The sequence below is a fragment of the Hemicordylus capensis genome, chromosome 3, assembly GCF_027244095.1.
Source record: "Hemicordylus capensis ecotype Gifberg chromosome 3, rHemCap1.1.pri, whole genome shotgun sequence".
Lineage (NCBI taxonomy): Eukaryota > Metazoa > Chordata > Lepidosauria > Squamata > Cordylidae > Hemicordylus > Hemicordylus capensis.
The window spans coordinates 296,546,745-296,574,738 of NC_069659.1; the positions used below are offsets into that span (position 1 = coordinate 296,546,745).

The 27,994-nt window shown below is 44.5% G+C and overlaps 1 protein-coding gene across 7 annotated transcripts in view; it reads right to left on the reverse strand.

The window, feature by feature from the left end:
- The window catches only part of EPHB1 (EPH receptor B1), a 482,626-nt gene that overhangs the window by 61,592 nt on the left and 393,040 nt on the right, over positions 1-27,994 (reverse strand). For 5 of the 7 annotated variants that reach the window (XM_053307811.1, XM_053307809.1, XM_053307814.1 and 2 more), the window contains exons 6-9: positions 27,800-27,981; positions 20,374-20,536; positions 14,880-14,988; positions 10,645-10,709 (exon numbers count right to left, since the gene is read on the reverse strand). In XM_053307811.1, the coding sequence (XP_053163786.1) occupies positions 10,645-10,709; positions 14,880-14,988; positions 20,374-20,536; positions 27,800-27,981 (519 nt within the window). The remainder of the gene's footprint in view (positions 1-10,644; positions 10,710-14,879; positions 14,989-20,373; positions 20,537-27,799; positions 27,982-27,994) is intronic. The other 2 variants (XM_053307812.1, XM_053307810.1) reach the window with 1 other exon arrangement.

Sequence of the window (27,994 nt, forward strand, 5' to 3'; positions counted from 1 at the left end):
CACCTGCTACAAAGGTGTTGGTTTGTGGCCAGGTGCTGTTAAAAAGAAACAACAGCCTCAACACCTCCCAAACTACAGCAGAGCCTTCTGGGTCATTCTCAAAGGATCTTGTCAGACTGCTCTGTTTGTAGCACCCAAAAGGGTGTTACTGTCGCTATGTTTGTGAGCCCAGTAGGCTGCAGCTGCAGGACCCATTCCCTTGAAAGTGGGTAGGGGCTTTCCAAATAGGGAAAGTGGCCCAAGCCAGGCAAAGCACTACAATTCCTCAATCGGGGAAATGCGACATAAGCAAGGAGGCAAAGTGGTCATAAGAACAGCCCTGCTGGATCAGGCCCAAGGCCCATCTAGTCCAGCATCCTCTCTCCTGTTGTTATTCCCCTGCAACTGGTACTCAGAGGCATCCTGCCTCTGAGGCTGAAGGTGGCCTATAGCCCTCTAGGGGTGTGCACGGAACCGCCAAACTGCAGTCCGGCACTGGGGTGGGGGGTTGCTTTAAGAGCGTGGGAAGGTTTACTTACCCCTCCCACCGCTTTCCTGATCTGGTGCCCATAATTTTAGTAGCAATTGGGGCAGCAGGATACCTCCCTGCCGCCCCTTCCCCGCTTTCGCTATGAAAAGCTCCCAGGAGTCCTCTGCGCGTGCGCACATTGTGTGCGTGCTTCACGTCTCTGTGACGTGAATCATCTACCTCCCGCCCCAATTACTACTATAATTACGGGCGCCAGAGCGGAAAGCGGCGGGAGGGGTAAGTAAACCCTCCCCCGCTCTTAAAGCAACCCCACCACCCAAACCGAACCGCCCAGGTCCGGACCGGTCTGGAGGCCTTTAGAATGGTCTCCGGACCGGTCTGGGCTCATCCCTTTAGCCCTCCGACTAGTAGCCACTGACAGACCTCTCCTCCATGAAGTTATCCAAACCCCTCTTCAAGCCATCCAGGTTGTTGGCTGCCACTACATCTTGTGACAGAGAATTCCACAAGCTGACTATGCGTTGTGTGAAAAAGTAATTCCATTTGTTGGTCCTAAATTTCCCAGCAGTCAATTTCATGGGATGAACCCTGGTTCTAGTGTTATGGGAGAGGGAGAAGAATTTCTCTCTATCCACTTTCTCCACACCATGCATGATTTTATAGACCTCTATCATGTCTCTCCAAGCAGCACAGGTCATGTGAGCACCACAGGTGTGAAAACCAGAAGTCCAGGCTTGTATTCCTGAATCATCTACCAATGCGCACAGCCAAAGAGACAATATTCTGGGTCATCTCAGTAGTTAAACACATTTGAAGTTTTGAAGTAGAGGTTAGCCATCTATCAGGGATGCTGCAGCAAGATTCCTGGACCAAGCAGAAGGTTGGACTAGAAGATCTCCGAGATCCTTACCAACTCTAACATTCTATAAGGTTGTTCACACAACTGTGAAACCCGGGGTGGGGAGGGTAGAATTGCACCTCCCCCCCCCCGCCACTGACAATCCTTGCTGTCTGAGCTATGAGCCACGCAGCAGGGAATGGTATGACCATCTGGAAGCCAGGGAAATGAAGCCTGGCCTGGCCTCCAGAAATCCCGCAATGCACCGCATGAGAATTGGGATGCATTGGGGGGATTTCCCTGCTGCCGGGCACTCTAGCTGCCCAGCTGTATGAACACTTGGAATGCAGGCAGCCTGAGCGTTCATATGGCTGGGGTAGGAGGGGGTGCTTTTGCCCTTCTACCTCAGTATAAGCCCAGGTTAAAAAAAAACCCAGGTGACCTCGGCAAAGAGCACTGGGATTGAGACTGATCCCAGCGCTCCACTTGAGCAGCCCTACCCAGGTAGGGCTGTGCAAGCCTGAGTAGGGCTACTCGTGTGCTACTCTAGGACTCAAATCCTTCGGATGTACTGTACATGTATTGTGTTCTCACACCAGCAATCCTTTTATTCTGTGTGATGGCACCAAATTCAGCCTCACTGCTATGCCTCTCTTGTTCCTTTTTGTACGCTTTCTTCCCCTCCCATTATTCATGGTTGCTGTTTCTCTCCCCGCACCCCCGGGATTTGTTCCTCCTCACCTGCCGTGTGTTTGGCAATCATTCAGAGAGCAAAGGTCCTCCACCTCTCCCCTGCCTCCCAAGCTTATCTACTCCCACCATTACAACTGTGGTTTATACTAAAAGCCCTCTGTTAAACAGCACAAATGATGTTACAGGTCATTACACAGGCCTTATTTGACTACGAGCCATATGGACACAGAACAGCAATGTTCTGTCCTTGCCTTTGGTTTACTTCTTCTCTTTGCTGTTTGCCTTAACATGGATCTCAGTGAGATACTCTGTGAAAGACAGGGGCCAGGATTCGTGCAGAAAACCTAACGTTTCCAATGCTGATATGCCCTATGTGCCATTTAATGATTCCATGTGCTGTAAATGGAGACACCCGACTAACTCATTAGCCCAGGGAGCAGTTACCTACACACTGATCTTAAGCATGCTAATTCAGTCTGACTTCTGTGGGGTGTACAGTGCTTTCAGGTATGTGTATCCGGAATTGCAGCCTTAATTTCTACATAACTCAACTAACTAGAACCAAACAATGCTCATTGACGACAGAGTGAATGTAATTGACAGCAGTTGACCCTATGATACATAAAGATTCAACTTATAGAACATCCCAGGACTGGAGAAGAGTGATGAATTGTGATTCATCACAATTGGAAGAGTCTTTCCAGCCTGAGAGAGTGTTTTGAGTGTCAGGAATGGTGATTCAGAGTGCCTGACACCCACGAGCCACATGGAAGTTATGAAAATCCCCAGGCTGATTGCTGCTCATCCAAATGGTGGACCAGGTCTAGCAGAATCAGTGTGTGGGTGGCAACTTCTGCAGGGCAAAGCCCCACACTAGTTGGCATTCCTTGCTTTCCCCCTACTTTATGTTTAATGCTACAACATTAAATCTACCAAAGGGGAAGTTGCTGTCTGGATATAGCCTTAGGCACACATAAAACCAAAACTCCAGCCTTCCATTGCCCATGGTGAAGTTTGCAATGAAGCCATCTGTGCTTTGCCCAGTTCATAAATCTTTTTACAGCTTCATCACATACACTTTTATTGTTCCATAAATCCTTTTACAAGTGCAGCTGATGCTCTAGCAGGATTACAAAGGAATTTACAAGATAATAACCAAGGCTAGTTTACAGATTAGGAAAGCAAAACAAACATGTCACACACAAGGATCAAGTTGGGGACACAATGACCTTGTACCCCATAATGCTACCCTCTGCCAGGGTAACATGGCTTCTAAATGCCTAGCGATACAGGATGCCAGTAGCCAGCTAGGAATATATACTAGGGATGAATGGTTCTTTGTTCATTACAAGTGTGAGAGCATTTATGAAAGTTTGGAACCAGTTTGTGGATAAAGATGGTTTAACATATCTGGAACATTGTGTCCTAAAGTGTAAAGATCAGAGTACAAAAACTAGATCCAGCCAGGGAGTACTGAAGAAGCTGCATGTTGCTATATACACTGCTTTCAACAACAGGGCTTCACCATTAATGATGGGGAACAGAATGGTACATATTTACGGTTGACAGCAACAGTTTTGTTTTGTTTATCTTGTGCAGAATGAGCAATCTTTTCATTCTGCCTATGGAAGACCTTTGTGTACCTTACGTTGCACACTTTTATATCACCAAACTGATGGGCAGCCACACAGCTGTTAGACTGTGTCTCTTTGCTTTCAAGGACATACCTCCTATCTTGCTAACGTAGTTACCAAAACAATAATTGATAGTACAAATCCTGCTGTTATATGAATATACTAGTGGGCCCGGGCACAGAGCATCTGTGCCTCTAGCTAGCCCGCCGCCATGGCCGGGCCCGCCGCCTTGCCGCCGAAGCTAGGCCCGCTGCCTTGCCTCCGCAGCCGGGCCCGCTGCCACTGGCTGGCCCACCGCGGCCGGGCCCGCCGCCTTGCCTCCGCAGCCACCCAGCCAGGCAATTCTCCTGGGTGCGCCAGGACCAATCAGGCGCCCCCGCAGCCCAGCCAATCAGCTGGGCTGCCGGGACGCATTTTTCCTGGGCATACCCAGGAGAATTATATATATAGATACACGGTTTTACTATATATACATATATAATTGTTGCTAGCACAAAGAAATGGATAATTTGCTTAAGGAAATGAACTGTAAATAGCCAATAACTTTAAAAAGGATTAAACAAAATTAATGGAAGATAGGTCTATCAGCAATCAGTTATAACAGATAAATGGAACTTTCATGTATAGAAAGAAGTAGCATACATCTGAACATAGATACCAAATGCTGGTAACCACCCAGAAGCATCTGGGTGGGTACTGTGGACACCAGAATGCTGGTTTAGATGGACCTTGTTCTGATCCAGAAAATTTCTGAGGCTATTCTCATGACTGGCCAAAATCGGGCTAAGGGAGCCTAGCCCAATTTTGGCAGAACGTGAGAACCACAGGGCTTGTAGGCAAGCCTGGTTTCTCCAAAGCAAGTAACCTGCTAACTTACCCCTCCTCTTAGACGAGGTTAGCGGAGGGAGCGGAGTGCTCCGCTAACCCCGTCTTTTTGATCATGTATTACTGTGGCATGGGTTTGCGGCACAGCAACACACGAGGAGACCCCCGCCAGGAGCGGGAGGCTGAAACAAACCTCCCAGCCCTGGGGATCTCTCAAGGATACGTAGAACTTCTGGGGGCTGCATGGCACCCGATCCCCGCAGCCCCTGCCAGCTCCATGACGGAGCCGGCAGTCATGTGGGTGGCCATTGGCCGCCCACGGCTGTAGCCTGGACCATCTGCAGGGAGAGTGGGCTAAGCCCGCTCTCCCCGCAGAACCCCCTCCGGCGGGTCTCACTGATCATGAGACTCGCCTCTCTCTTTTTAACATCGAACTTACAAAACATGCACTTGGTAAGCAGGAATACATAAAGCTGAATTGCCAAATGAGGAAGCTCATTGAAACGGCTTGTTCTGTGAATGGATGCCCAGTGCTTACATGTCAGGACTGGATACCCAGAGCAGGGCCAGGCAACCTTGGCTCACCAGCTGTTGAACTACAGTTCCCATAATCTCCAGCCACAATGTATTGTTGCTTGGGATGATGAGAGTTGTAGTTCAACAACATCTGGAGAGCCAAGGTTGCCTAACCGCTGACCTAGACGATGGTCAGAAGAGTTAAAAAGTTTACTTAGGCAGCCTGACATAGGTGTTTCATGGAAGAAGAAGAAATTAAAGGTTCCAGGTTGTTAAGTTTCCTGTTCTTTACCGTTGTAGTGATAGAAAGCAACAATGTGCTGAAGCAAAAAAAGGAAAGCATTGCACCACTTTGTTTCCACCATGCCTGCTCTTTTCTCTGCATCAGCCACATATAGGGAACTGGAATGTTCTGCTCTTGCTGGTAGTTTGCAGTGCTAGTGAGGAACTCTCTCCCTATTATAGATTGATCATTCCACCAGGATTCTTCCAGAGTTCGGGCTTATAAAGGAAACCTTTTCTTCACTGCCTCATCACCCACCTCCTCCATAACCAATATTGCTAGCAAGAGCCAGCCAAATAGCCTGTTTCAAGTTACCTTCAAAGGCTTTTAGCACTGTGCGTAAGTAACTCTCTGTCAGAGAATTATACCCTTGTTCATTCACGGATCCTGCACTCTATACTTTTCAGGTTTTCTTGACTACCACTCTTCCACTTGAATGTCTCACTTAAATCAACTTTGGAGAACCTGCTGTTTACTCAATTAATCCCCCCTCCCCTGTATGCATTTGCCCAAATCTCCTACCTGTCTTCCTTCAACATACAACTTGCACTAGAATACTTCATCTTCAGTGGCTGACATCCTAACTAATGCTCCATATGTGCCAGTGCTACAGACAAGTTCCAGGATCCACTGATGCAGCACCAGAGCTTGCAGGAGGGTGGATTTAAAGGACCCCCCCTTTCCCCAGAAGTCCTTTGTGTCACCCCAAAATATGTCTGAGGGCTGTGTGACCCTTGGGGTCATATTTTCTGAGTGAAACAGAGGGCTTCTGGGGAAGGGGAGGTTTCTGAAATTGTCCCTTGGTACAAAGGTCAGTGCTGAGTTACAGTCAATTCCATCTGCAGTAGTGGCACATCTCACAGAGCACTGGAGCTTTGTTAATTAGGATGTCGGTCAGTGATGCCTAATGTCACTGTAGCCTTGGCAGCATCTTTTCCTCTTCTTCTCTCCCATCATCACATGCAGAACTATTGGGTGCAAATGCTCAAACTCCAAGAAAGGTTTCCTTCATTAAGGTGCATGTGGTACCAATTTTAAAAAATTATAACCCCTGCATGGAGGCTGCTCAAAAGTGCATAATGTTTAAATGTGTGCAGTGTCTCCATGCCCGCATGAGCTGGGATGGGCACCACTGGCCAGGAGCTCCTGCTTGTAATTGGGCTGCTGAAAATGGGGTACAAAGCCTTTAAATGTTTCTCCTGCCATGTAGGATTTCATGGCAGGATTTCATGGCCACTTTTCATTCAGTGGCCTCCATGCAGGAATTATAATCTCTCCTGTCCTAAGAATAGTTTTAAGAAGCTGGTCAGATTTTTTCTTTTTCTTTTACTTTCCTTAGCAAAAAGGACATTTGCTCGTAGGGGTTATTGTTCAAATTGCAGATAAATGCAGAAAAAGATACCTGCAGGAACTTTGCATTGTCTCAGGATGGATGGATCAACCTACTGCCTATCCATGACTTTATAGAATTCTACATGCCACAGGCCAGCTGTTATGTGCTGTTCTACCTACATATTTTTGCCTCACTTTATGCCAGCTGTCTCAAATTTGTCCTGATGGAGCTGCCCTTACAATGTTTCTGCCACTGGGCTGTGTGCTTGCTTTTGCTTTATAGGAAATAATTCTTGCCATGAAGGGTGGGGGGGAAATGCTGTCAGACAGTGAGACAAAGTGCTGCTTTTGGAGAACTGTCAGCAGTGGGAACACATCAGAGGACCAAGGACAGATGGAGAAATACAGTAATGGCTCAGGGAACAGGGCTTAGCTAATGGGCATTAGAAGTGCAGAAATGCCACAAAAGAGCACAGCGACAGTAGGGAAGAGGCTTATCATATACACAAGGAGCCCAGGTTGTTTGGAGAGCAGCAAAAACGTTTGTTAAAAGATTTGCTGGCTATGGGGATGGCAAGGTCATACTGAAGAGTTTTCTGTAGAGAGCACAGAAAGTCCAAATCCATCCAAATGTCACAACACAGAAAACTAACTTCCTGTACAAAGAGGCAGCAAACTGCAACTATGGGGATGAGTACATGGGAAGTATTTACCACGAATGCAAAAAACAATACTTAAGGTAAGGATGAACAACTTTTCCAAGTACTGGGTGTGCTCTACTTTATCCATCACTGGGCTGCCATCTAGGACCCAGGGCCACTTCTCTGACATTACACTTTCCTGCTCACATTTTTAAAAGCATGTAGAAAAAGGAGAGAAGTTCTCATCACTGTAATGTTTGTAAATGACAGTTCTTCAAAGACATTTCTAGGAGCTTTGAGAAACGCTGTTCTCATACTTATTTGGGTATATCTGCAAATCATGCTTCCTCTGAGAAGCTGAAACAGTGTGCGAGGGGATTTTCAGGTGATCTCTCAACCAGGTACTGGCCAAGTCCTGACGAGCTTAGCTTCAGAAAAAGAACAACAAAGAATGGCTGAAACATTCTCAGGATGGAGTTGGTTTGGGAATTAAGCTGAAAACTTATCAGCTGCCCATGGCATCTTCAAACCATTCTCTGGACCAAGTGTCATAACCTTTGTCTGACTCTTATGACATTACAATTATACATGTCTTCGGTAATTGTCTGTCTGTCTGTCTGTCTGTCTGTTTAACTGAGTATGGAAACACAATACTGGAAGCCAAGGTAATGACAGATGAAAGTTGTCCGCCCCACTGAATTTCACCCAATAATTTCTGTACTGAAGTTGAGCCAAGATGCATTTTATTACAATGTATCTTTCCAATAAAGAATGCATGTGACATATGAGCTGCAATGCTCTGTCATATTGCCCAGAAGTATTGTACAGTGTATAGCTATACCTGGAAAACTTGGATGACCAGTCCCCCGATTTTCCTCTCTTCTCTGTATTTAGATGTTTCTGAACTTCACAGATTGCTTATTACAAATTTTTAGTACCACATGCTCATATTTCTTTTCCCTCAGCCCCAAAGGTCACTATTCCATAAATGGGACGCGGACAGTTGTCAGACTATCAAACCTGAATTCAAACCTTCATATTTCTCTCATAAGTGGATACATTCATACCATAAGAACAAGTATTTATAACATATTTCTTCTTATTGTTCAGTTTTTTAAAAGTCAAATAAAAACAAGTTATGATTTATAAACAATGCCTGTACATTTTCACATACCAGTATTTTATTTAGAAAGCTGATATAGTAACTTTATACCTATAATTTCTGAATAACAAGTTTTCTGCAGTTTTGAACAATCCTCTATATACTCAGTTGGTACACATGACTATATTCTTGTACTGTGATAAGCAACTTAGGCAATCTGAGGGCAGCTTCATGCCATCCAATGCAAGCCAATATGCTGGCAACATGCCAGTAAAATGTCAGGATGCGCGAACACGTGCTCCCGGCAGGCGTGACATCCAGTCCAGTTCTGGCACCACGTTACCACGATTCTACTGACTTTGTCAAGCCAACTTCAAACCTTGATGACAGAAGTTGGTAGAATCATGGAAACCAGACTTGGGCAGCATCCATATCACACCTGCTGGAAACACAAACTCTTGCATCCCAACATTTTACTGGCTTACTGACTTGCAGTGAATTGTGTGAAATTGCCTTGAGTTTTGGCACATGTATCAAATGGTCATGTCTTTCTTCAAAGAGTACGCTAAATGAGCTGGGATGGTGGGGCGGGGAAGTGTTACCACTTTATGAATCACAACAGTAGAAATTTTCTAGACTGTGAGAACCTCATCATCCATATTCATACTGGTCTCATTAAACTGCTTTAAACTTATTCAAAATCATCAGACCCACACAGTGTTTTAAGGTGAATTTGCTTTTTCTTAAAATAAGAAGAGATGCAGATACATTTTGTCTGAAAGTTAAAATTAAGAAAATCTCAGAGCTACACAATGAAGCATTTGAATTTTGAAGGTCAGGGAATGTAAAAGTAACTATAGATTTACTGTGAAACCTTAATTCTGCCCCTCTGCAGTATGCTTTTGGTTAATCTTTAATTGCATAACTGTAGGTTCCTGATCCATCCATTTGAATAACAATGAGGAGGTTCTACTCTAGACTTTAGGCTCACACTTTCTTTTTAAAGAAGAGAAAGTCTGGAAGCCTTCTCTTCTAAGTGCAAATTGGATTTCAGCTGCTCCCAATTTGGTTTTCCTCCCCCTATCTCATTTCCTGCTTTGGCTGTGGTTTACTTAGGTATTGCTCCTGGCTGTAATCTGAAGAGCCCTAAAGAGCTATGTGCATTTGTGTTGGAGATTTCCCCCGAAACACCTGGGAACTGTCGAATATAATTGTTTGCAGCTGGTTCTGCATGCAGAGTGAGCATGTAAAGTATGTATAGGTGCTGGCAGAGAAGGGTGGATGGGCAGTGATTACTCACTGGCCAAGATTGCTGCCTTGCTATTTTATTATCCTATTAACTTTCCTAATACAGGTTATAAAGGCTCATTTGCTGCCTTTCACAAGAGCTCAGTGTGCATTCTGGGATGGATCCGAATATGATCTGTTTACTAAACAGCTGATGAAAAGCCATTTCCCTATATTTCACTGTGACTAATGAATCTATACATTTTTAAAGGAAACTTTAAAAAAGGCTTTTATGGACTGAAAAGAATAAAAAATGTTGGTTTATGTATTCCTTCCAAGCCCTTGCCTTCTCTCGCTCACCAAACTATAGCAAGCATAAAGGCAGTTACTCTTTACAGTAATTTGTGACAAACTCCACTGCTGGTAAGCTGAAGTCTAAGTGCAGGCCTGTTTCTGAGGGGCATTTGCAGAAAGGCTGACAACAAACCTATACCACAGATAATAAGCAGTATATCCTGGCTTTTCAATTTTCACAAAATATTTATTGATAAATACAATTCCAAAGAATGGTTTAAACATCCAGCTAAACAAAAGCCAGGAGACCCAATTATCACAGGCTGAGGATTTCCTTCAGTGCTTTTTGAATTCTTACTTTTCCCCTGGTTTTTGCTCTGTGTTCTTGATTTGCTTTGCTGACCATCTTATTCCTTAAAAGACTGATCTTCGAGAAGCTTGTTTTGCATTAAACTCCCTGCCAATATGGTCATAAACAGCCTTCTTTACATTCTGCTTTTTCAAGCCATAATTTTATGAAGTAAATCACAATCACCCTCTACAGCTTCTTTGATATCACCCCTGTTTTTCTTCCAAATTATCTCACTTCTTCTGCCCACCTCTTGTGTGCTTTGTTCTTTTCATGTGTCTACCATTCATTCCTTTGAGTCCAGTCTCCTTAGCTTCATGTCACCTTTGAGTTAAATTATAACAAAATATTGTTTCTCATCATGCCCAACATGAAGCACCTATGTGGAGTTGACACAACTTTATGAGCCTCCAACTGTCCCGAGGCTTCTGTTAGACTCACCTCGACCAGTGCTGTAGTGCTGTAGCTTGTCACTGTACACTGCCTCTTTGCTGTAAGCCCGCTTTCTAGGAAAACAAAACGTAAAAGCTACTTCAGTCAGTGTCCAAGCAAGACCCTTTAATGCAGGTCTCATTGCTAAAGGAGCACAAAGCTTGTCTACATGGTAGCCGAAACCTAATGTTATTGGTTTGCAGAACTTTTACCACCTTTGTACGTGTCTAATTCCATCAATTGATGTTGAATTAAAAGAGAACCCAATGAAGCTATTCACACGATTGCTCAGAACCAGGCTATGGGTGCCCAGCCCAGTTTTTAACAATCATGAGAACCACCGGGCTTGTGGGCGAGCCCGGGGGTTCTCTGGCAGCTAGCCCACCAAAAGAAACCCTAACCCTAAATGAGGTTAATTGAGCAGGTGCTCTGTTAACCTCATTCTTTTGATTGTGTGTCAGCCGTGGCGGCTGACATACTTGGGGTGGGGGGAGGGGTTTGGGGGGCCAGGGCACCACACAGCGGCACTCCCCTTCCCCCGGAGCTCCACACAGAGCCGCAGCTGGGTGCGGGAGCACCGGACCAGAACAGCTGCTCGTCTGGGTGACCGATGTGGCCACCCAGCAACAAGCAACTGCTCATGTGTGGGGAGAGTGGGCTAAGCCTGCTCTCCCCACACAAACCCCATCTGGTGCTTCATACTCATTGTGTGAAGCAGCTCTGTGTGGGTGACATAATGCCAGAATGGTGCTCTGAAGAAAAGTGTGGTCTGCCTTTTGCGGTGGACATTTGCTTTTCTGCCACCCATTTTTTAACTGTTTAAACATCTCACTGAGAAATGCACAACTGCCATCAGTCATACTAAATCACTTGGGCATTTATCAGTGATTCCTTGCACAGTTGTAAAAATCTGCAATTTTTACAACTATCACAAATAATCTTGTGATTTAACTTTCTAATTACTTAAAAAAAAAAAAACACCACACATTTCCACAGCATAATAATGATTTGTGAGAGGTAGGTGAAACAAAGCCGGCATGGAGAAAGATTTTGGGCTGGTGCAGATGTTATGACCCTGGGCAGCTGTCCATTGCACAAAGAGAAGGAGTGTACATCCCCACCCCAACATGATCACATTGGGATGGAACATCTAAAACCACCTCTAATTTGCATGACTGATATACTGAGGTTGTTCTCATGTGCACCCTAACCCAGGATAGGGAAGCCCAGCCTGGGTTAGGCTGTGCATGAGAACTGTTAGGATTGGCAAGGCAGCGCCACCTAACCCTGCTTTGAAACCCAGCCCTTAACCCAGGCTCTAGGATTGTGTGTTCGCCGGGGTTATGTTAAGCCACAGTAGACACAAGGACGGCTACCTAGAGCACCCATCTCCTGTGGGGATCCCCCAATGTACTGTATATGTCACATGGTGCATTGTGAGATATCTGGGATGTGTCATCCTGGCCTCCGGAGCTCCGCACTGAGCCACGCTTCCAGCAACAGTTAAACACTCATCTGGGGGGAAGGTGAGTTTAAACATCACAGTTTTTAGAAAGCTTGTTAAATCTTGGCTTTTTATCCAGGCTTTTACATGATTGTTTTTATTGCTGCTTCTAGGTGTTTTTACCTGTGTGTAGTTTTTTATGCTTGTATTTTATAGGTTTTTAAATTGGTTTGTTTTTATATTTTTAGCTTAATATTTTATTGTCATTTTATTGTATGTTTTTTAAACTTTTGTAAACCGCCTTGAGGTTGTTTTTAATGAAAGGCGGTATATAAATGCAACAATCAATCAATCAATCAATCAATCAATCAATCAATCAGCCTTCCCCCTTGCCCACTTCTCGCCCTGCTTGTCTTGTCGTGTAAACGAACTCACTATATTAAAGCAGTATATTGACTGTGTGGCTGGGGCTGATTTGGGCATTCTGGCTACATCTGGACTAATGAAGTGCCTGTGCAGCAGTACTGCATTCCAGTGATGTGGGCACTGCCACAGCATTAGTGTGGAATGCAACACTGCTGGCACTGGCACTTCTTAAATCAGGGTTAGGGATGTGCAAACAGGTTTGGCTGTTGGGGATTGAACCGAAACACCCCCTCTTTGGTCACCCCCAGGGGTTTACGAGTTTGTTGTTTTAAAATTTTAATTCTTTTACAAAAACCTACCCCCTGTGGGGGAGTTGTCCGAAGTGGGGGTGGGGGTGTCCATGGAGGCTCCCTCTCCCCCAGCCTCCCTTAGTCCATAAATCAGTCATTTGGCCGTTCTCTGGATGGTTTTTTGGCCTTTTCCCCTGGAGTGGTGGCCATTTTGGAGGCCGCCACGCTTGTGCAATGGGCCTCTGCATGACCTGGCATGACCAACCAGTTCTGTGCATATCCCTAATCAGAGTGTTGGCCTCTAGCCCCATGTGGCCTTGCAGAGGCAGAATGCTAGGTGAGCAGGAAGCAGTGACACACCCTCACGCCTCTTCTTCAGACAGACAGCCACTTATCATGATATCTTGTGAACCAGCCCAAAGAAAAGCACAAAAACAGACCAGTCTGGCCTCTTCCATGACACCATAAGGGCCAGGCTTGAGACTAAAGTAGTAGGAAGGCAAACATTTTAGGTCACTGTGTATCCAGCTCAGGACTGATACGGGAAAGAAGCAGGCACAAGGAGTTATCTCAAAGCAAGGCCCAGCAAGACTGGAGACTGTCATAGCTCATGCCAGGTTTTCGATCTGTCATTCTCTGGAAATAGTGGCTGACACTGTGACTAATAGGAACATAGGAAGTTGCCATATACTGAGTCAGACCATTGGTCTATCTAGCTTAGAATTGTCTTCACAGACTGGCAGTGGCTTCTCCAAAGTTGCAGGCAGGAATCTCTCTCAGCCGTGTCTTGGAGAAGCCAGGGAGGGAACTTGAAACCTTCTTCTCTTCCCAGAGAGGCTCCATCCCCTAAGGGGAATATCTGACAGTGCTCACATGTGGTCTCCCATTCAAATGCAACCTGGGCAGACCCTGCTTAGCTAATAGGACAAGTCATGCTTGCTACCACAAGACCAGCTCTCCTCCTGCCTAATGAAGTGTATGTGTAAGTAGGAGTGGGCGGGCATGCAGCAGCACCCCTCGCACAAATCCCCTTGCCCTCCTGTACTCATGCTCCTGTGCTGACCCTCTGTGACACATTTCTAATAGGGATGTGCACAACGATTTTCGGCGCCGGCGGGAGTAGAGCTTTAAGGGCGGGGGAGGGTGTACTCACCCCTCCCACCGCATTTCCCCACCGGCGCGCTGTCGGTTTGAAGCCCCTCGGGGCGGCAGCATTCCTCCCTGCCGCCCCGTTTCTGCCCTCAGCCGGAAGTGGCCAGAAGTCGCGAGTGCGTGTGCGCACGCTGCCTGCGCGCGCACACACGGCAGATGGGCATGCGCACGCGCACTTGCGACTTCCGGCCACTTCTGGCTGAGGGCAGAAACGGGGCGGCAGGGAGGAACGCTGCCGCCCCGAGGGGCTTCAAACCGACAGCGCGCCGGCGGGGGAAATGTGGTGGGAGGGGTGAGTACACCCTCCCCCACCCTTAAAGCTCTACTCCTGCCGGCGCCGAAACACAGAAGCGGCCCCTAGCCCGAAACGTTTTGGAGGCCTTTACAATGGCCTCCGAAACGTTTTGGGCACATGCCTAATTTCTAATCTTACTAATTGCTTACAGAGCACAGGGAGTGCTCTTAGCTCTCTTGCGCAACAGCGCAAGCATAGGAGGATAGGGAAAGTTGTGCAAGGAGTGTTCTCGTGTGCCTGTACACCTTACTTACATGTGCACTCTATTAGGTAGGACATCAGCTATAGCAGGGGTAGGCATCCTTGGCTCTCCAGCTGTTGCTGAACTACACTCCCCATCATCCCCAGCCACAATAAATTGTGGCTGGGGGTGATGGGACTTGTAGTTCAACAACAGCTGGCGAGCCAAGGTTGCCTGTCCCGAAGCAAGAGAATATATAGAAGATTCTGCGTTCACATCATGTGTAAGAGAATTTTCTAGCAGGACTATTTGCCCATCTTAAAGAAGGTCCGACTTTAACTATGGCAACCAATTTTTCACTGGCACCTACACTGATTCACAGGATGTTTTCTGAATTAAATTCAGCCAGCACTACCATGCAGTAGATTTGTGTAGACGCATCTGTAGTCTCCTCCAGGAACACTCAGTCTTTGGAATGAAAAGGGAATGCTAAATGCATAATGTGGCAAATAGTACCTGCTGCAAACAATTGAAATAGCCACCAAGGAGACAATAAAGACGACCCCTGCTGCTGCAGACCCAGCAATCAATGGCAGCTGCTCTCTCAGTTCTGACTTGTAGTCATCTGGAAAAGAAAAGAGTTCTGTAATCTTCATTCACACCAGCTCTAATTGCTAATAGCAAATCTCCATTTGCCACATTTGTATCTCACCCTCCCTCCTGCATGTACAGGTTGCCACCTTTTATCCTAAAACCTATGAGGCAGGCTAGGCTGAGAGAGAGGAATTTGCTCAAGACCACCTCCAAGTTCCATGGTTGAGCAGGGATTTTAACTCAGATGTTCCTGGTCCAAACCCAGTACTCCAACCACAACACCGTACTGGCTTCAAAAAACAGAATCTGCCCTGCCTACACAAGAGGGGATCTAAGGTCCTATAAGTAACTTGGCAGTTTAGCAAGATCCATGGTGGCAGCAGCAAAGAAATGTTAATGTTGTGATGTCACAATGCGCTGGGGGTAGATGAGCCCCAGATGAGAACTGTAGGCGGGGCTGCTTGTGATGGATGCCAGGTACGAGCAGTATCAGTGGTAATGACTTTTCAAGGTACCTCTCACCACCCTGCCTGGTGCCACCCTCACCGGCCACCTCTGAATACAGGGTACATTATACAACACATTATGGAGGGGGACAATTTCACTGGGGAATGCCCCATTATCAATAGCAGTCCTGTGTCATTTGTTATGCCCAATAGACAGAGTGGAGCATAAGGACGACCAAGAGAAGGCCTCAAGTTCAGTGAAGAGCATCTGCTTTGCATGTCGAAAGTTCCAGGTTCAATCCCTGGAATCGCCAGACAAAGCTGGGAAACACCTTTTGAAACCTTGGAGTGGCTTCACGTGGCTTTCATTATGAAGCACAGTTTCCTATTACAGTTTGATATCTGGCTTGTTAACTAACTGAGGACAAAATAGGAAAATGTGGTGTGTTACAAGCCATGAATTCGTTTTATGGTTTTTAATAGTTTTCAGCAGTTTTAACATAGTGCTAAATTGCAAACTGTTTTAATTCTGCTTCAATTTGTACTGTTTTTATTGCAAACCACCCAGAGACATTTGTTTCGGGCAGTATAAAAATATGTTAAATAAATAAATAAATAAAAGCTTTCAGTCTCCTCCACTCATACATAAAAGGGCGGATAGAAAGCACAAACCCGAGACTTAAGCTAGCTCACATCTGAGCAACAAACCAGTTTGTCACTACATCTGAACCAGGGCAGAGATAAAGTCTTCCTCATTTCTGAGAGACTTGAGCATATTGAATTTCCCCCCCACCCCTGAAGTCAGATCTAGCCCCAGTTATGATGATGGGAAATAATATCCTTTGCCACCCACCTTCTGGCTTTCTCAATAAGCTGTTCAAATAAATGACATACTTTCTCTGTATATGTTTCCTGCCACAATGGGCCTGGAGACAACATCAGTTAGCAAATTAATGTTATTAACATTATTGTTCTCATTTTCTGATAATTCTGTGAGTAATATCTACAAGCCACACACACACCACAGGTTTAAAATAAATTCATTCAAAGAGGAATATTTCACACTTCCTTTTAATTTTCTTATTCTTTTTTGCAGCTAATTACTGGTACTCTGCTTTATCTCCTACCTGATGCTTAAATCCTGAGAAAATTATCATCTAACAATCAATTATTATTCAGTAATATACAATATCCGTTCTTGTTAAATTTCAATTAGCTGCTTATATTTCAGACAGAGTTCTCCTTCCCTGTCTAATTGTAAGTATAAGGGAAATTCATTTCTTTTTAAAAAAGTCATCTATTCAGTCATATGGTGTGTGTACATGCCCCCTATTTCCTTATTAAATTAAAACCCTTTGATACGAGACAGAGGATTTTTGTAGAAAAATAGACTTTGTTAGGCTTTGAAATAGAGTCCTAGTTAGAGTGATCCATGAAGGAAGCCACCAGAGTGATTAAAAATGAAGATAGCAAAACTAAATTTTGACTAGAGAGTAAGGCAACCTGCGGGATCATTAACTGGGTAGGACAACTGCCCTACCTAGTTTTGGGAGCTGTGCGTGCTTCTGATTTTTGATTACCTGTGAGGATGCTTGCGGGGCTGGCAGATGACTGCAGGGCTCCCGGCTGGCATCGGTGCATTATGCACTTGTGTGGGGCATTATGGGAGACTGTGGGGCTCCCAGCTGGCGTCAGTGCATTATGCACTCGTGCAGTGCATTATGGGAGTTCCTGGGGCCTCTTGGCCCCCAAACATCTCTGCTGCCAGCAGAAGCCAGCAATCGTCTGGGTGGGCAATCTGCCTGCTCAGCAAGGTGCCGAAGGTCATCTTCAGGGAGGTAAGCTTTTTAAGGCTTCCTCTCTGCTCTCCCTTGAGCCCTTTCTCTGCAATGGCAAGAATGGGCTCATTACTTGCTAAGTTGCAGCTGGGTATGAGGGCTTTCCCCCCTACCCCATTCTACAGCTGCTGCGTAGGACAGAGTCCTTGTACCTAGTTGCCACTTAGTAGAAAGTAAGGTCGTTTACATGACCAGGTCCACTTGGGCTAGCATAGCCCTATCTGGGTAGACCTGGTTGTGTGGAGCACAAGGATCAGGACCTGGCGTTCCAGGTCTTTAACCTAACAAAGTCAAGGTTAATATATTTCATTCCTTTTTGCATTCATTGAATTATTGGATCTGTTGGGTTTCATTCGTATTCTAAGAAACGTGCACCCATCATGAGGATGGCAACTTTCTTGCACGCAAAAACAGTCAGCCACATGGTATTTATTTATTTATTTAAAATATTTATACCCCACCCCTCCAGTACACTCATGCTCGGAGCGGCTCACAACAATAAAACAGATACAATGTAAAATAAAATGAATAAAATCAACCAAATTAAGTAAACAAGTTGCCACAATGAGAATTACATTTCAAATTAAAAGTTATTTTAAAAGCTAAGAAACCTGGGTTGCATGGCAGACCTATCTGTTCAGTTAGTTCAGTATTCAGACCAGGAAGAAAAATAATCAACATGTTAAAAAAAAATAAAATAAAAAAAAATCCAATAGGTTGTGTGACTCAAACCAACTTTGATTAAGGATGCTGAATAACAGCTCTCTCTATCAATTTTTTACTTCATGTTTCTCACCAGGCTCCCAATAGCTATACAGCAGTTAGCCAAATCAAACTACTTCAGGAGCTCTTTCACCCCTGGGGTAGCTTCATCATCTGCATTATTCTATTAAGTGATTAAGAGGGTTTTGCAACATGTTGCAACAGTTTTTGCCGCACACTGGCAAACCCACACATTGGGTTTTTATCACATATTGCAACAGATGTGTGGTAACAGAGGTAGCAGAATGTATACTTGTCTAAATAGACTCTGGGGTGGGATGGGAGTGGAGGAGCATTAGAAACAGGATGGCTGTCCATCCCACTTGCTTCCATGTCATCCAGAGGCCTCTCACTTTTTTCTCTTCACCAAAGCTGAGCTAGAAACTTTGAACAATTCTACAAGATATATAGGAGAACCCAGAGTATCACGGATGTAACGTTCCAAGAAAGTTCCATGGAGGTAACATTCTTCTAAAATTCCATGAGTGTTAAATCTATTATATTCAAATACTAAACGAAACCCAAAACATGGGCTATGTTGCTCCTCAGGTTATGTTTCTGAGAAGCTACATGTGAAATGCTCGGGGGGTGAGGGTGGGGCTAGAGTTTAAATACCCAGCCTCATGCTGCTTCTCAGGTAGTGTGCAGAGTTGGATATTTAAACTTTGTCACTCGAAGCAGCCCCTGCACCAGCTGAAAAGTATGCAGGCTTCTCCTGGGGGTTTAACATTTAAATCACCAGCTGAGAAGCAGCGTGAGATTGGATATTTACACTTAAAACCTCCTAGAGCAGTCTGCATGTCACATCTCAGTTGATGTATGGGCTGCTCCAAACAGACCAATTTAGTTTGGAAGTAGTTAAAGGAGCTTCCCAAGTGGGGAATCCCGCAAATAACCAAAACTACCCCAGATAATTAAATTGGTCTACAAGGAAGTTGCCCGTGAATGGGTGAAACTGTGAGTGATGAACCCGCAAAAGGAAACGGTCACTTGTAATCAACCAAGGCAGATTCTTTTTGGCAATGATGATCAGGTTCTGGGAAACCAAATTATTCGCATTTAATATTGAACCTTGTTGATGTTTATACTAGTTGTAGAAGGTAACACTTAGATGTAGGACTGCTTGACATATTGTTAGAGACAGATGAGCCTTTTAAGGATGTGTATAAGCAGCAGTGAACCTTGATCAATAGTTGGCTCACTGACTCATGTAGACTTCTTTTATATCAGTGTATATATCTTATGTTGCATGTCTGTCAACACATTAATCAGAGCAAGTTAATGGCTGTGTATTGCTTTTAGTCCGTCAAAATGCAATATGCGACACAGTTGTGAAGACTATATTTATAGGTGTTTAAATCCCGATGAATTAATTGGAAGCAACGATCTATTATGACAAACCTTAAACCTATTATGACAAACCTTAAATGCGAATTCTAACCCAGCAGATGACATTACAGGACCTTGGAGCTCATTCTCTTCCCCAGTTTCTCACAATATGTAGGTAAAATAATTAACCGAACCATTTCTAATGCAAGACATGTGTTTAGTTAATCCAATGCTCTCATAAAGTCCTTGCCTTATGTATTAAAAGCACATTTCTGATAGGATAAGTGCAAGTTAACATTCAAAACTCTAAGTAGTATCTACTCCTTATAGACAATCAAATGACGTTAGCAAAAATGGCTTTCATATTCAGTGTCTTTCTAAACTTCCAAAATATAGTTTTTCAGATGCGGGAAGCGAACAACTAGGAATGTCATGCTACATTACACTTGTGTACAAATCCTATGTAACATCCCCTATTGGCCACAGCTGAGAACCAGAATATTGGACTGATGGACCATGACTCTGATCTACAAAGTCTATCCTCAGTGCTTGACCTAGAGAGCGGCCTGGCCCCCCTGCATTCTGTGTTTCCTCCCTCAGTTTTTTGTTTTAAAAAGGCTATGAGGGGCATGATGTGGCGGAAATTGGGAGAATCAGGGCTAATGGACTGCAATAAGAGCCCCCTATCTCCCAAGCCCCTCACCATTCAAGCACTGGCTATTCTTGTGTCTTCCTAATGTGCTTGCAAATGCTGACAGCCTATTCATATGCAGGAAGCAAAACAATTTAAAAAAAAAAATCTCTTACATGGTCAGGGCAAAAACAGAGACAAGAGTTTTCAACCAGATTAGTACTCCAGCTGGCAATTAATCAAACATCTCTGTAAATCACCTGGCTCTCACCAGGCTGCCCCACTGGGAGGCAAGGGGTTTGAAGAGACAAGTTGATTTAATCCAATTACTGCTTGAGATTTGATGAAGAGTGCAACCTCTTTCCCTCCCTCCCCTCTCCTCCATTTCTCTCCACCCTTCTTATACTCACCATCCGTCAGGGTTTGGAAGCACATTTTCCCACTGTATTTCCCATAGCCAGCCACAGTCCGGGCCCGCACCTGTACCACGTACACCATCCCTGGCCTCAGCCCATCAATTCGTGCTGTGTTGGTCTGGCTTTTGGCCATGGAGGAGTTGTACTCGCTGTGGTCCTTTGGGGAAAAGCATATAAAAGAAAGGTATTAATGAAAGGGAAGAAACAACCTACAGCATTTCCAGAATAACTACTGTATGCTAGCGAGTAAAGTAGAGTAGCAACCTAGAGCAACATTCAGCTACATACTTGGGTTACTCCTCAACAGGGCGATGGATCGTGCAGGCGACAACATTTGGCAAGTTTCCCATTTGGCATGGTGCATGGGATGCAGTAGAATGATGGCGGTAACTGATCATATGCTTTTTGAATCTTCTAATCAGCTTCACAAGGATGTTGCATTTTTCAGCAAGAGCTAATGGAATGAGGGTCTTTATGCATAACCAAAGAGCACCTCAGCCACATTATGACCTATGTATGATCTCCCATAGATCCATTTTCAATAACAATGATATACAATCCTCATAAAAGAGCCTTCTATTTATCTCTGGGACCTTCTCTGTGGCTGCCCTGGGACTTTGGAATATGCTACCTGTCAAAATAAGAGCATCTCTTCCTCTGTTTGCTCTTAGGAAGACCCTCAAAACTCACCTGTTTACTCAGGCTTTTAATTGAAATTAATTTTAAACTGTTTGATTGTTTTTATTGTTTAAAATGTTTTATTCCATGGAATTGTTTTGTTTTTACTCTTTTATATTAGTTGTGTTTTAAACTGTGTACAGCACCTAGAGATGCACATATCAGGCAGCATATAAATACGACAGATAAATAAATAAAAGTGACAAGAGTCCTGTTGTTTGCTTGTTTTTTTTAAAAGAAATGTGAGCAAATGAGCACTCACACACAGAAAGGATTGGCTGCAATTGTTCAAGGTATTAGGGATGTGCAAACCGGTTCGAACTCAAACCGGTTCAAATTCGAACTGGAGTGGTTAAATGGTTTGAATTCAAACCAAACCAGACATCAGGTTTGAGGTGCAGGTTCGAATTCGAACCAGACTGGGAGTGGTTTGATTTGAACCTCCAAAAGTGGGTGGGGTGGTAGCTGGCACCCATGGGTACCTACCACCCAAACCCCAAAGCAATTAGGCACTCGTAGATTTTTTAATGAATTTTTGAATTTTATTTTTATTTTTCTCTCATAGGGTATAATGGGACTCGAACCAGCCCATTATTGCCTATTGTGGAGCACCCATGGGTGCCAACAACTACCCAAACCCTGAAGTAATCGGACACCCCTACGATTTTTTAATGAATATTTGAAATATTTTTAATTATTTTTCTCATAGGGTATAATGGGACCTGAACCAGCCCATTATCCCCTATTGTGGAGCATCTAGGGGGCACAAAAGTGGGGTGGGTGGTAGGCACCCAGGGGTGCCTACCACCCACAAAACCCCAAGGCAATCAGACACTCCTCCGATTATTGGTGAATTTTTAAAGTATTGTTGAATTCCTCACAGGGAATAATAAGGATTGCAGCAAATGTATAGCTTCATGTTTGGGGGGGGAGGGTGTCCTAGAGTGGAGTGTGGTGGGTGGTAGTGCCCAAGGGGTTTGAAGTTTTTTGAAGTTTACACGTCTTTAAGGTTTTTCTCCATAAAGAAGAATGGAGGTGTCAGTAAATGTATAGCTTCACATCGGGGGCAAAGGAGTGGCCTAGAGCAGACTGTGGTGGGTGGTAGTGCCCAAGGGAGCAAGGAAGCTATCAGAATTATTTGAAAGGAATTGGGCAAAGGGCTGATTTTTAAGTGATTTTTGAAGTTTATGTGTCTTTAAGGTTAGCAAATGAGAGTGGATTCATGGTTTGTCATTGAAGGTCTTATATGCTAACAAGTCTACACTCAGAACACCTCATAAACAACAAAACCCAGTACCCCATGGGTTAGCAACCCATGGGGGTGGTTGACACCCTCGCTCTGGGCTGCCCCAGCACCCCCCAAGTGCAGTTATGGGGCTGCTGAAACCGCCATTCTTCCCTATGGAGAAAAACCTTGAAGCCACTTGTGGGGTGCTGGAGTGGTCCAGAGTGAGTGGTGGTGTAGTGCACAGAGGGTAAAAAATCGTACAAGTGTCAGATTGCTTTGGGGTTTGCGTGGCAAATAGCCATGGGTGCCAGCTACCACCACACCGACTTTTGGAGGTTCGAACGAGTTCGAATTTGAACCAAACACGGGGGGGCGGTTCGAGCAAAAGATCCAAGTTCGAGCAAAAGATCCAACCACCCCCTCCTGGTTTGCACCTGGTTCAAATTCGAACCGAACTGGGCAAACCGGTTTTGTGCACATTCCTACGAGGTAAGGCCCCTTTTGGTGGGGCTTACTTCTGACTAAACAGACTTCAGCTTGACCTGCAACAAGAAGCTCCCAGTCTCCAAAGAATAGTTTTGTTTTTTTAAAAAAAGTGAAATAAACTAAAGCTTCACAAAATGGGGAAAAACAGTAGTGAGGGGATAGGCCTGCTTCTGTGCACCACAGCACTTCTCCTCCAAAACCTGGATGGGTATGTTTGTGCTGGTGTTCTAGTGTGTGCTGGCATTCTAGTTTCTCATGAGCAGCCTAACCCAGGCTAGGGCAGTTCAGCTAGAGTTGCCATGCCCCCCGAAATTCTGGGTTTCACATGCATTAAGCTTCTCACCCAGATTGCTTAGCCCACCCAGATTTCAGTTTTCAATAATAATAATAATAATAATAATAATAATAATAATAATAATAATATTTTAAAAAGCTAAGCTCTAGCCCAGGCATCCCCAAACTGCGGCCCTCCAGATGTTGCTGAACTACAACTTCCAGCATACCCAGCCACAAAAAATTGTGTCTAGGGATGCTGGGAGTTGTAGTTCAGCAACATCTGGAGGGCCGCAGTTTGGGGATGCCTGCTCTAGCCCTTATAGAAGCGGAGTTATGGAGCGAAACGTACAGTCGCTATTCTGCTCAAAAATTATTTCCAGGCCAGTTTACATAATATGCAAATTAGGTAACCAGATTTGGAAAGCCAGAATGTGGCAACCCTAAGTCCAGCCTAGGTTAGGCTGATCATGCGGATCCTGGTGCTCCTGCCCAGCCTAGCCCTACTCCTATGCCCAGCTCTTAGCCGAGGTGAAAGGCATGAGGTTTAAAGTGCTCCTGGGTGTGCCACTCTTATGCGTGGCTAAGCCGCACGGCAGAGGCAGCTGGAAGAGCACAGAGATCATCTGGGGGGAAGGTAAGTTCAGTGCAGTCTTCTCCCCCACCAGCCTAGCCTCTGGCCATGTGAATAGGCTGTGTGTACGCGCACGTGCACACACAAACATAGACTTTGGAGATTTTTTTTTTTTTTTTAACAAAAACTAAAATAAGAATTCACCAAATTATTCAAGCCTATAGGAGAGAGTGTTAGATCACAGGTCACAAAAGGAAGTAAATGCAAGCCTGTGATATGTGTGCACCCACATTCCACACAGCAAAAGCTATGGATGTGCTATGTGGCAAAAGGAACAACATATTGCAATGCACAGATAATATACAGAAAATATGACACCCCTACAACAGAAGTGCAACCTGAAGACATGAAATATTGTGTACAAAAGACAAATGAATATTTATTGTACAAAAAGAAAGACTTCTAGTTGTAGATTAACTAGCTTAATATCCAGTACATTTTTATTTTAGCGAAATTACTGTCTCTGCTAAAGAGCAGCAGAAGAGAAATCATAGGAGAATTCAGATATGCATGTTCTATCACTTGATAAGAAATATTAACGCCCATATGTAAAAAAAGGCATCACAGATCAAATACCATGGGCTGAGATTTTATATTGCTTAACATCCCTCCTCAATTACATCATTTTTCAGAGAAATTCACACATTCAGCCATGAGCCATTGTAATATGTTGCTGAGTAGTTTTGCAGGCACGTGTGAATGAAAACCTGTTATTCCCAAATATAGTCACTCTCAGCAATCTCAAACTTTTTTTTATTACTTTGACTTCTAGTGCACCATATATGAAAATATTGGGTGACATGATGAGGAAAATTACTCAAAGTAGTCCCAATGAAATTAAGAGGACAAGTTAAGCAATGCCTAATATGCCCTTTTAATTCAATGGGACTACTTTTGAGTAAGTTTCTTCATCCCGTCAGTCACTATAATCAAAATTGCCCATTTGGAACTGAATTTCAATATCAGAACTCAAATGCTGATTTAGGGGCCTGTGTTTGAGCCCTAAATATTTCATCATTTTATCTCTGAACCCTGGCTGACATCCTAACAAACAAAGCATGTGTTAAGAGGCTCTGCAGGGATGCACCTTCAGTGATGTGGAACACAGAGTTGGGAAATTTCATCTGCTGGTAGAACAGCACATGTGGAGGACTGGGACATGTTGGTCCATCACATCCAAGAAGAGCCTCCTAATGTGTGTGCTTTGTTAACCAGGATCTCAGATCCTTTCAGCATATTTTCAGCACCTCTCTTGAAAATGGAAGCATGAACCACCTACTAAAAAACCTCAACCTGGCTGTTAAAGAGATTTTCCAAACCTTGCTAAAAAGTTATCTTCTGACTTAAAACATAATTGAACATCCTATCAAATCTTCTCTTAGTCTCTGCTCTTCGTCCCAGCTCAGAAGGAATGGTCTGAAAGGTTCTGGTTCCATGGCCAGAATCATGTCTGCAATAGGCACACGAGCCATCACTATTCTATGTGGCACTTCACACGAGAAGTATGAAGCGCAAGAACAGTTCAGCAGGGAGTGTGGGCTTGACCCGCTCTCCCCACACATGAGCTGGCATGCCTGCCCTGGGCGGCCGGCTTGGCCACCCAAACACTTACTGGCTCTGTCACAGAGCCAGTTGGGGTGGTGGGGTTTGGGGGCCTTCTGGCCCCCGGAAGTCCCAGAATGCCCTGTGCAGGTGCGTGGGGCATTCTGTAGAGCACCCCAACACCAGGAGGCTTTGTTGTAGCCCCCCATTCCGCTAACCTCATTTAAGGGGGAGGGATTTAAGCAAGCTTGCCGCCGGGAGCCACGCAGCTCCTTACACAATCGAGAGAAATTGGGCTAGCCTTCCCTAGTCCAATTTTTGCTGATTGTGGGAGTCGCCTCATTATCTCAATGACAATGAGGCCTGAAGAAACAATGCATCTCTATCCATTTTTTTTTGGCTGGAGATTGTCATATACTATTTCTTATGCTTCAATACCCAGATATTCATTTGACAGATAGAAAACTGAAGGTGAAAGGCAAGGAATCGCCCAAGGCCACCATGGTACCTCTGCTTGAATTCAGGACTCCCCAATGTCTAATTTCTGCTTGCATCACACTGAATCACAATGAATATCAAAACCTTATGTAGATTACAGTGCATTGTCCCTTATATAGCAGTTTCAAATCTGATTCTTTCCTTATTCTGTATGTCATCTGTGTCATCTGTTACTGTTTATATAAATTGAAAGACTCAGAGGAAAGAAAATACACACAGACACACAGTTGATTAACATAACAAATATAATGGGCAAGAAGTTTTGGCTTCCACCTTCTGCAGCTGCTCTGATGTTACTGTACCTTTCCCATAACATCAGAACAGCTGAAGAAGGCAGAAGCCAACACATCTTGCCTATTATATTTCTGTCATTTTAATGAATAATACATTTATAATATTCTTTTTTATTAACTGCATCATTCCAGAATCCAAAAAACATTTGCATAGGGTTCTGTTTGCAGCTTTAAATCTCTGTGTGTGCATGCGTGAGTGTTTCCTGGACAATTTCTTATCATCTTGAGTATTCAGATATTGAAGCAGAAGGATCCAATACAAGTGCATCAATGCAAACAGGTATGATGCTACCAGCCTCTCTTATCTGCTTAGGTAGACCGGCAATCATAAAAAATACCAGATATGGGTCAGCAGGTCTGTACAGTAACATTGCAGTTGACACTTGCTTCCTGACAGTCTGGCGTTTGTTATTGTTCACAGTACCCTAGGGACTAATGGGCAGAACTCATTCTTAGCCTTCTCTATGCCGATCTGTGCTGGGTTCTATCTATCCAACTCTAACAAGATAATAAAACAGACATCGTCTCTAGGATTTTGGTGGCTTAACGAAGAACTTTAGGATATTTAGGGTATTATAGGCTCAGGTGAGTAGCACAGAGTGCACAAAGCACTCACTATACTTCTCCAAGGCTAGCTCTGTCTGCAGGTTGCTACTCCTAGCAAGCTATTAGTCACTCGAAACAACAACAATTCAAAAACATGAGGAAATGAAACAAGTACACACAGCAGGCAAGCAGGAACCAATGGGGAGTCCCTGGCGTCAGTTAACTATTATTTCCAAACTTTCTGCAGCAGTCTGGATGAAAGGCTCAGCAAAGCTTGAGGCTGGAAGTCTCTCTGCCACTGCTGTATGGCTCAGACAAGCAACAGGTAATAGAGACTAGAAGGGCACATATGTGCGGTGGGTGATCTTGGAGCTATAGTAAGATTGTAGAGATTGGACATGGAATGAAATTCCTACAAACCGAGGAATACTCTCCCAAGGAACATGTGCCCTATGAGCTCCTTATGGCAAGGTGGAACCGAAATCTGAAAGAGCTAATCCACTGGAGGGATATAAAGATGGCTTTGGCAGTAAGCATGAATTGCCCCTGTTGCTGAGCAGGGTTCACCTTGGTTTGCATTTAGATAGGGAACTGTAAGAATTTGTCTTCTGTAAGAGATTCACTTTGGGGGATGAAGTCATAGATCAGTGGTAGAGCATCTTCTTGCTTTCAGAATGTCCCAGGTTCAATCTCTGACATTTTCAGGTAGGTCTGAGAAAGATTCCTGCCTGAAACTTTGGAGAGCGCTGCCAGTCAATACAGACAATTCAGAGCTAGATGGACCAGTGGTCTGACTCAGTATAAGGCAGCTTCCTATGTTCCTGTGCCTGTAGAGAAACAAGCTTCCATGGTGACTGGATGAGAAAGCAGGAAAATTCTCATAGTAGGGTGAACAGGAAGAATCCTACCGAGTGATAAATCAGTACTGGAGTGCACAGAATGTAATTTAGCTGAAATCATGGTGAGGGTCGATATAAACAACCACTAAATCCATCTTACCCACTAGAGTGTTCAGGGTTGGGCTACAAGCATAATTGGTATAGATCTTTCAAAAATATCCATTCTAGCCTGCCTTAAATTTCACTTCCATCACTGGGTGCCTCCCCATTGACTTCAACTAGGCTTTGAATCAGGCCAATACTGGACATTTCACAACACATGGGAAAACAGCAAAGAGTTTCAGACTCCCAGGTTATTAATGGCCCAGCCCAACTCCCTTCCCTCGAATACATTCAGGCTTACGGTGGCTGGTCTTGAGCCCATAGTGCTGCTAATCTCGGGGATGCAGATCCGGCTCACCTTCTCATAGTAACGGATCTCATAGTCCAGGATGATACCATTGGGCTGTTCCGGCTGAGGCCACGACAGTGTGATGCTCCTCATGGTGGCACTTACCTGGTGCATGATGGGAACTGTGGAGGGAGCTATGGAGAAAGG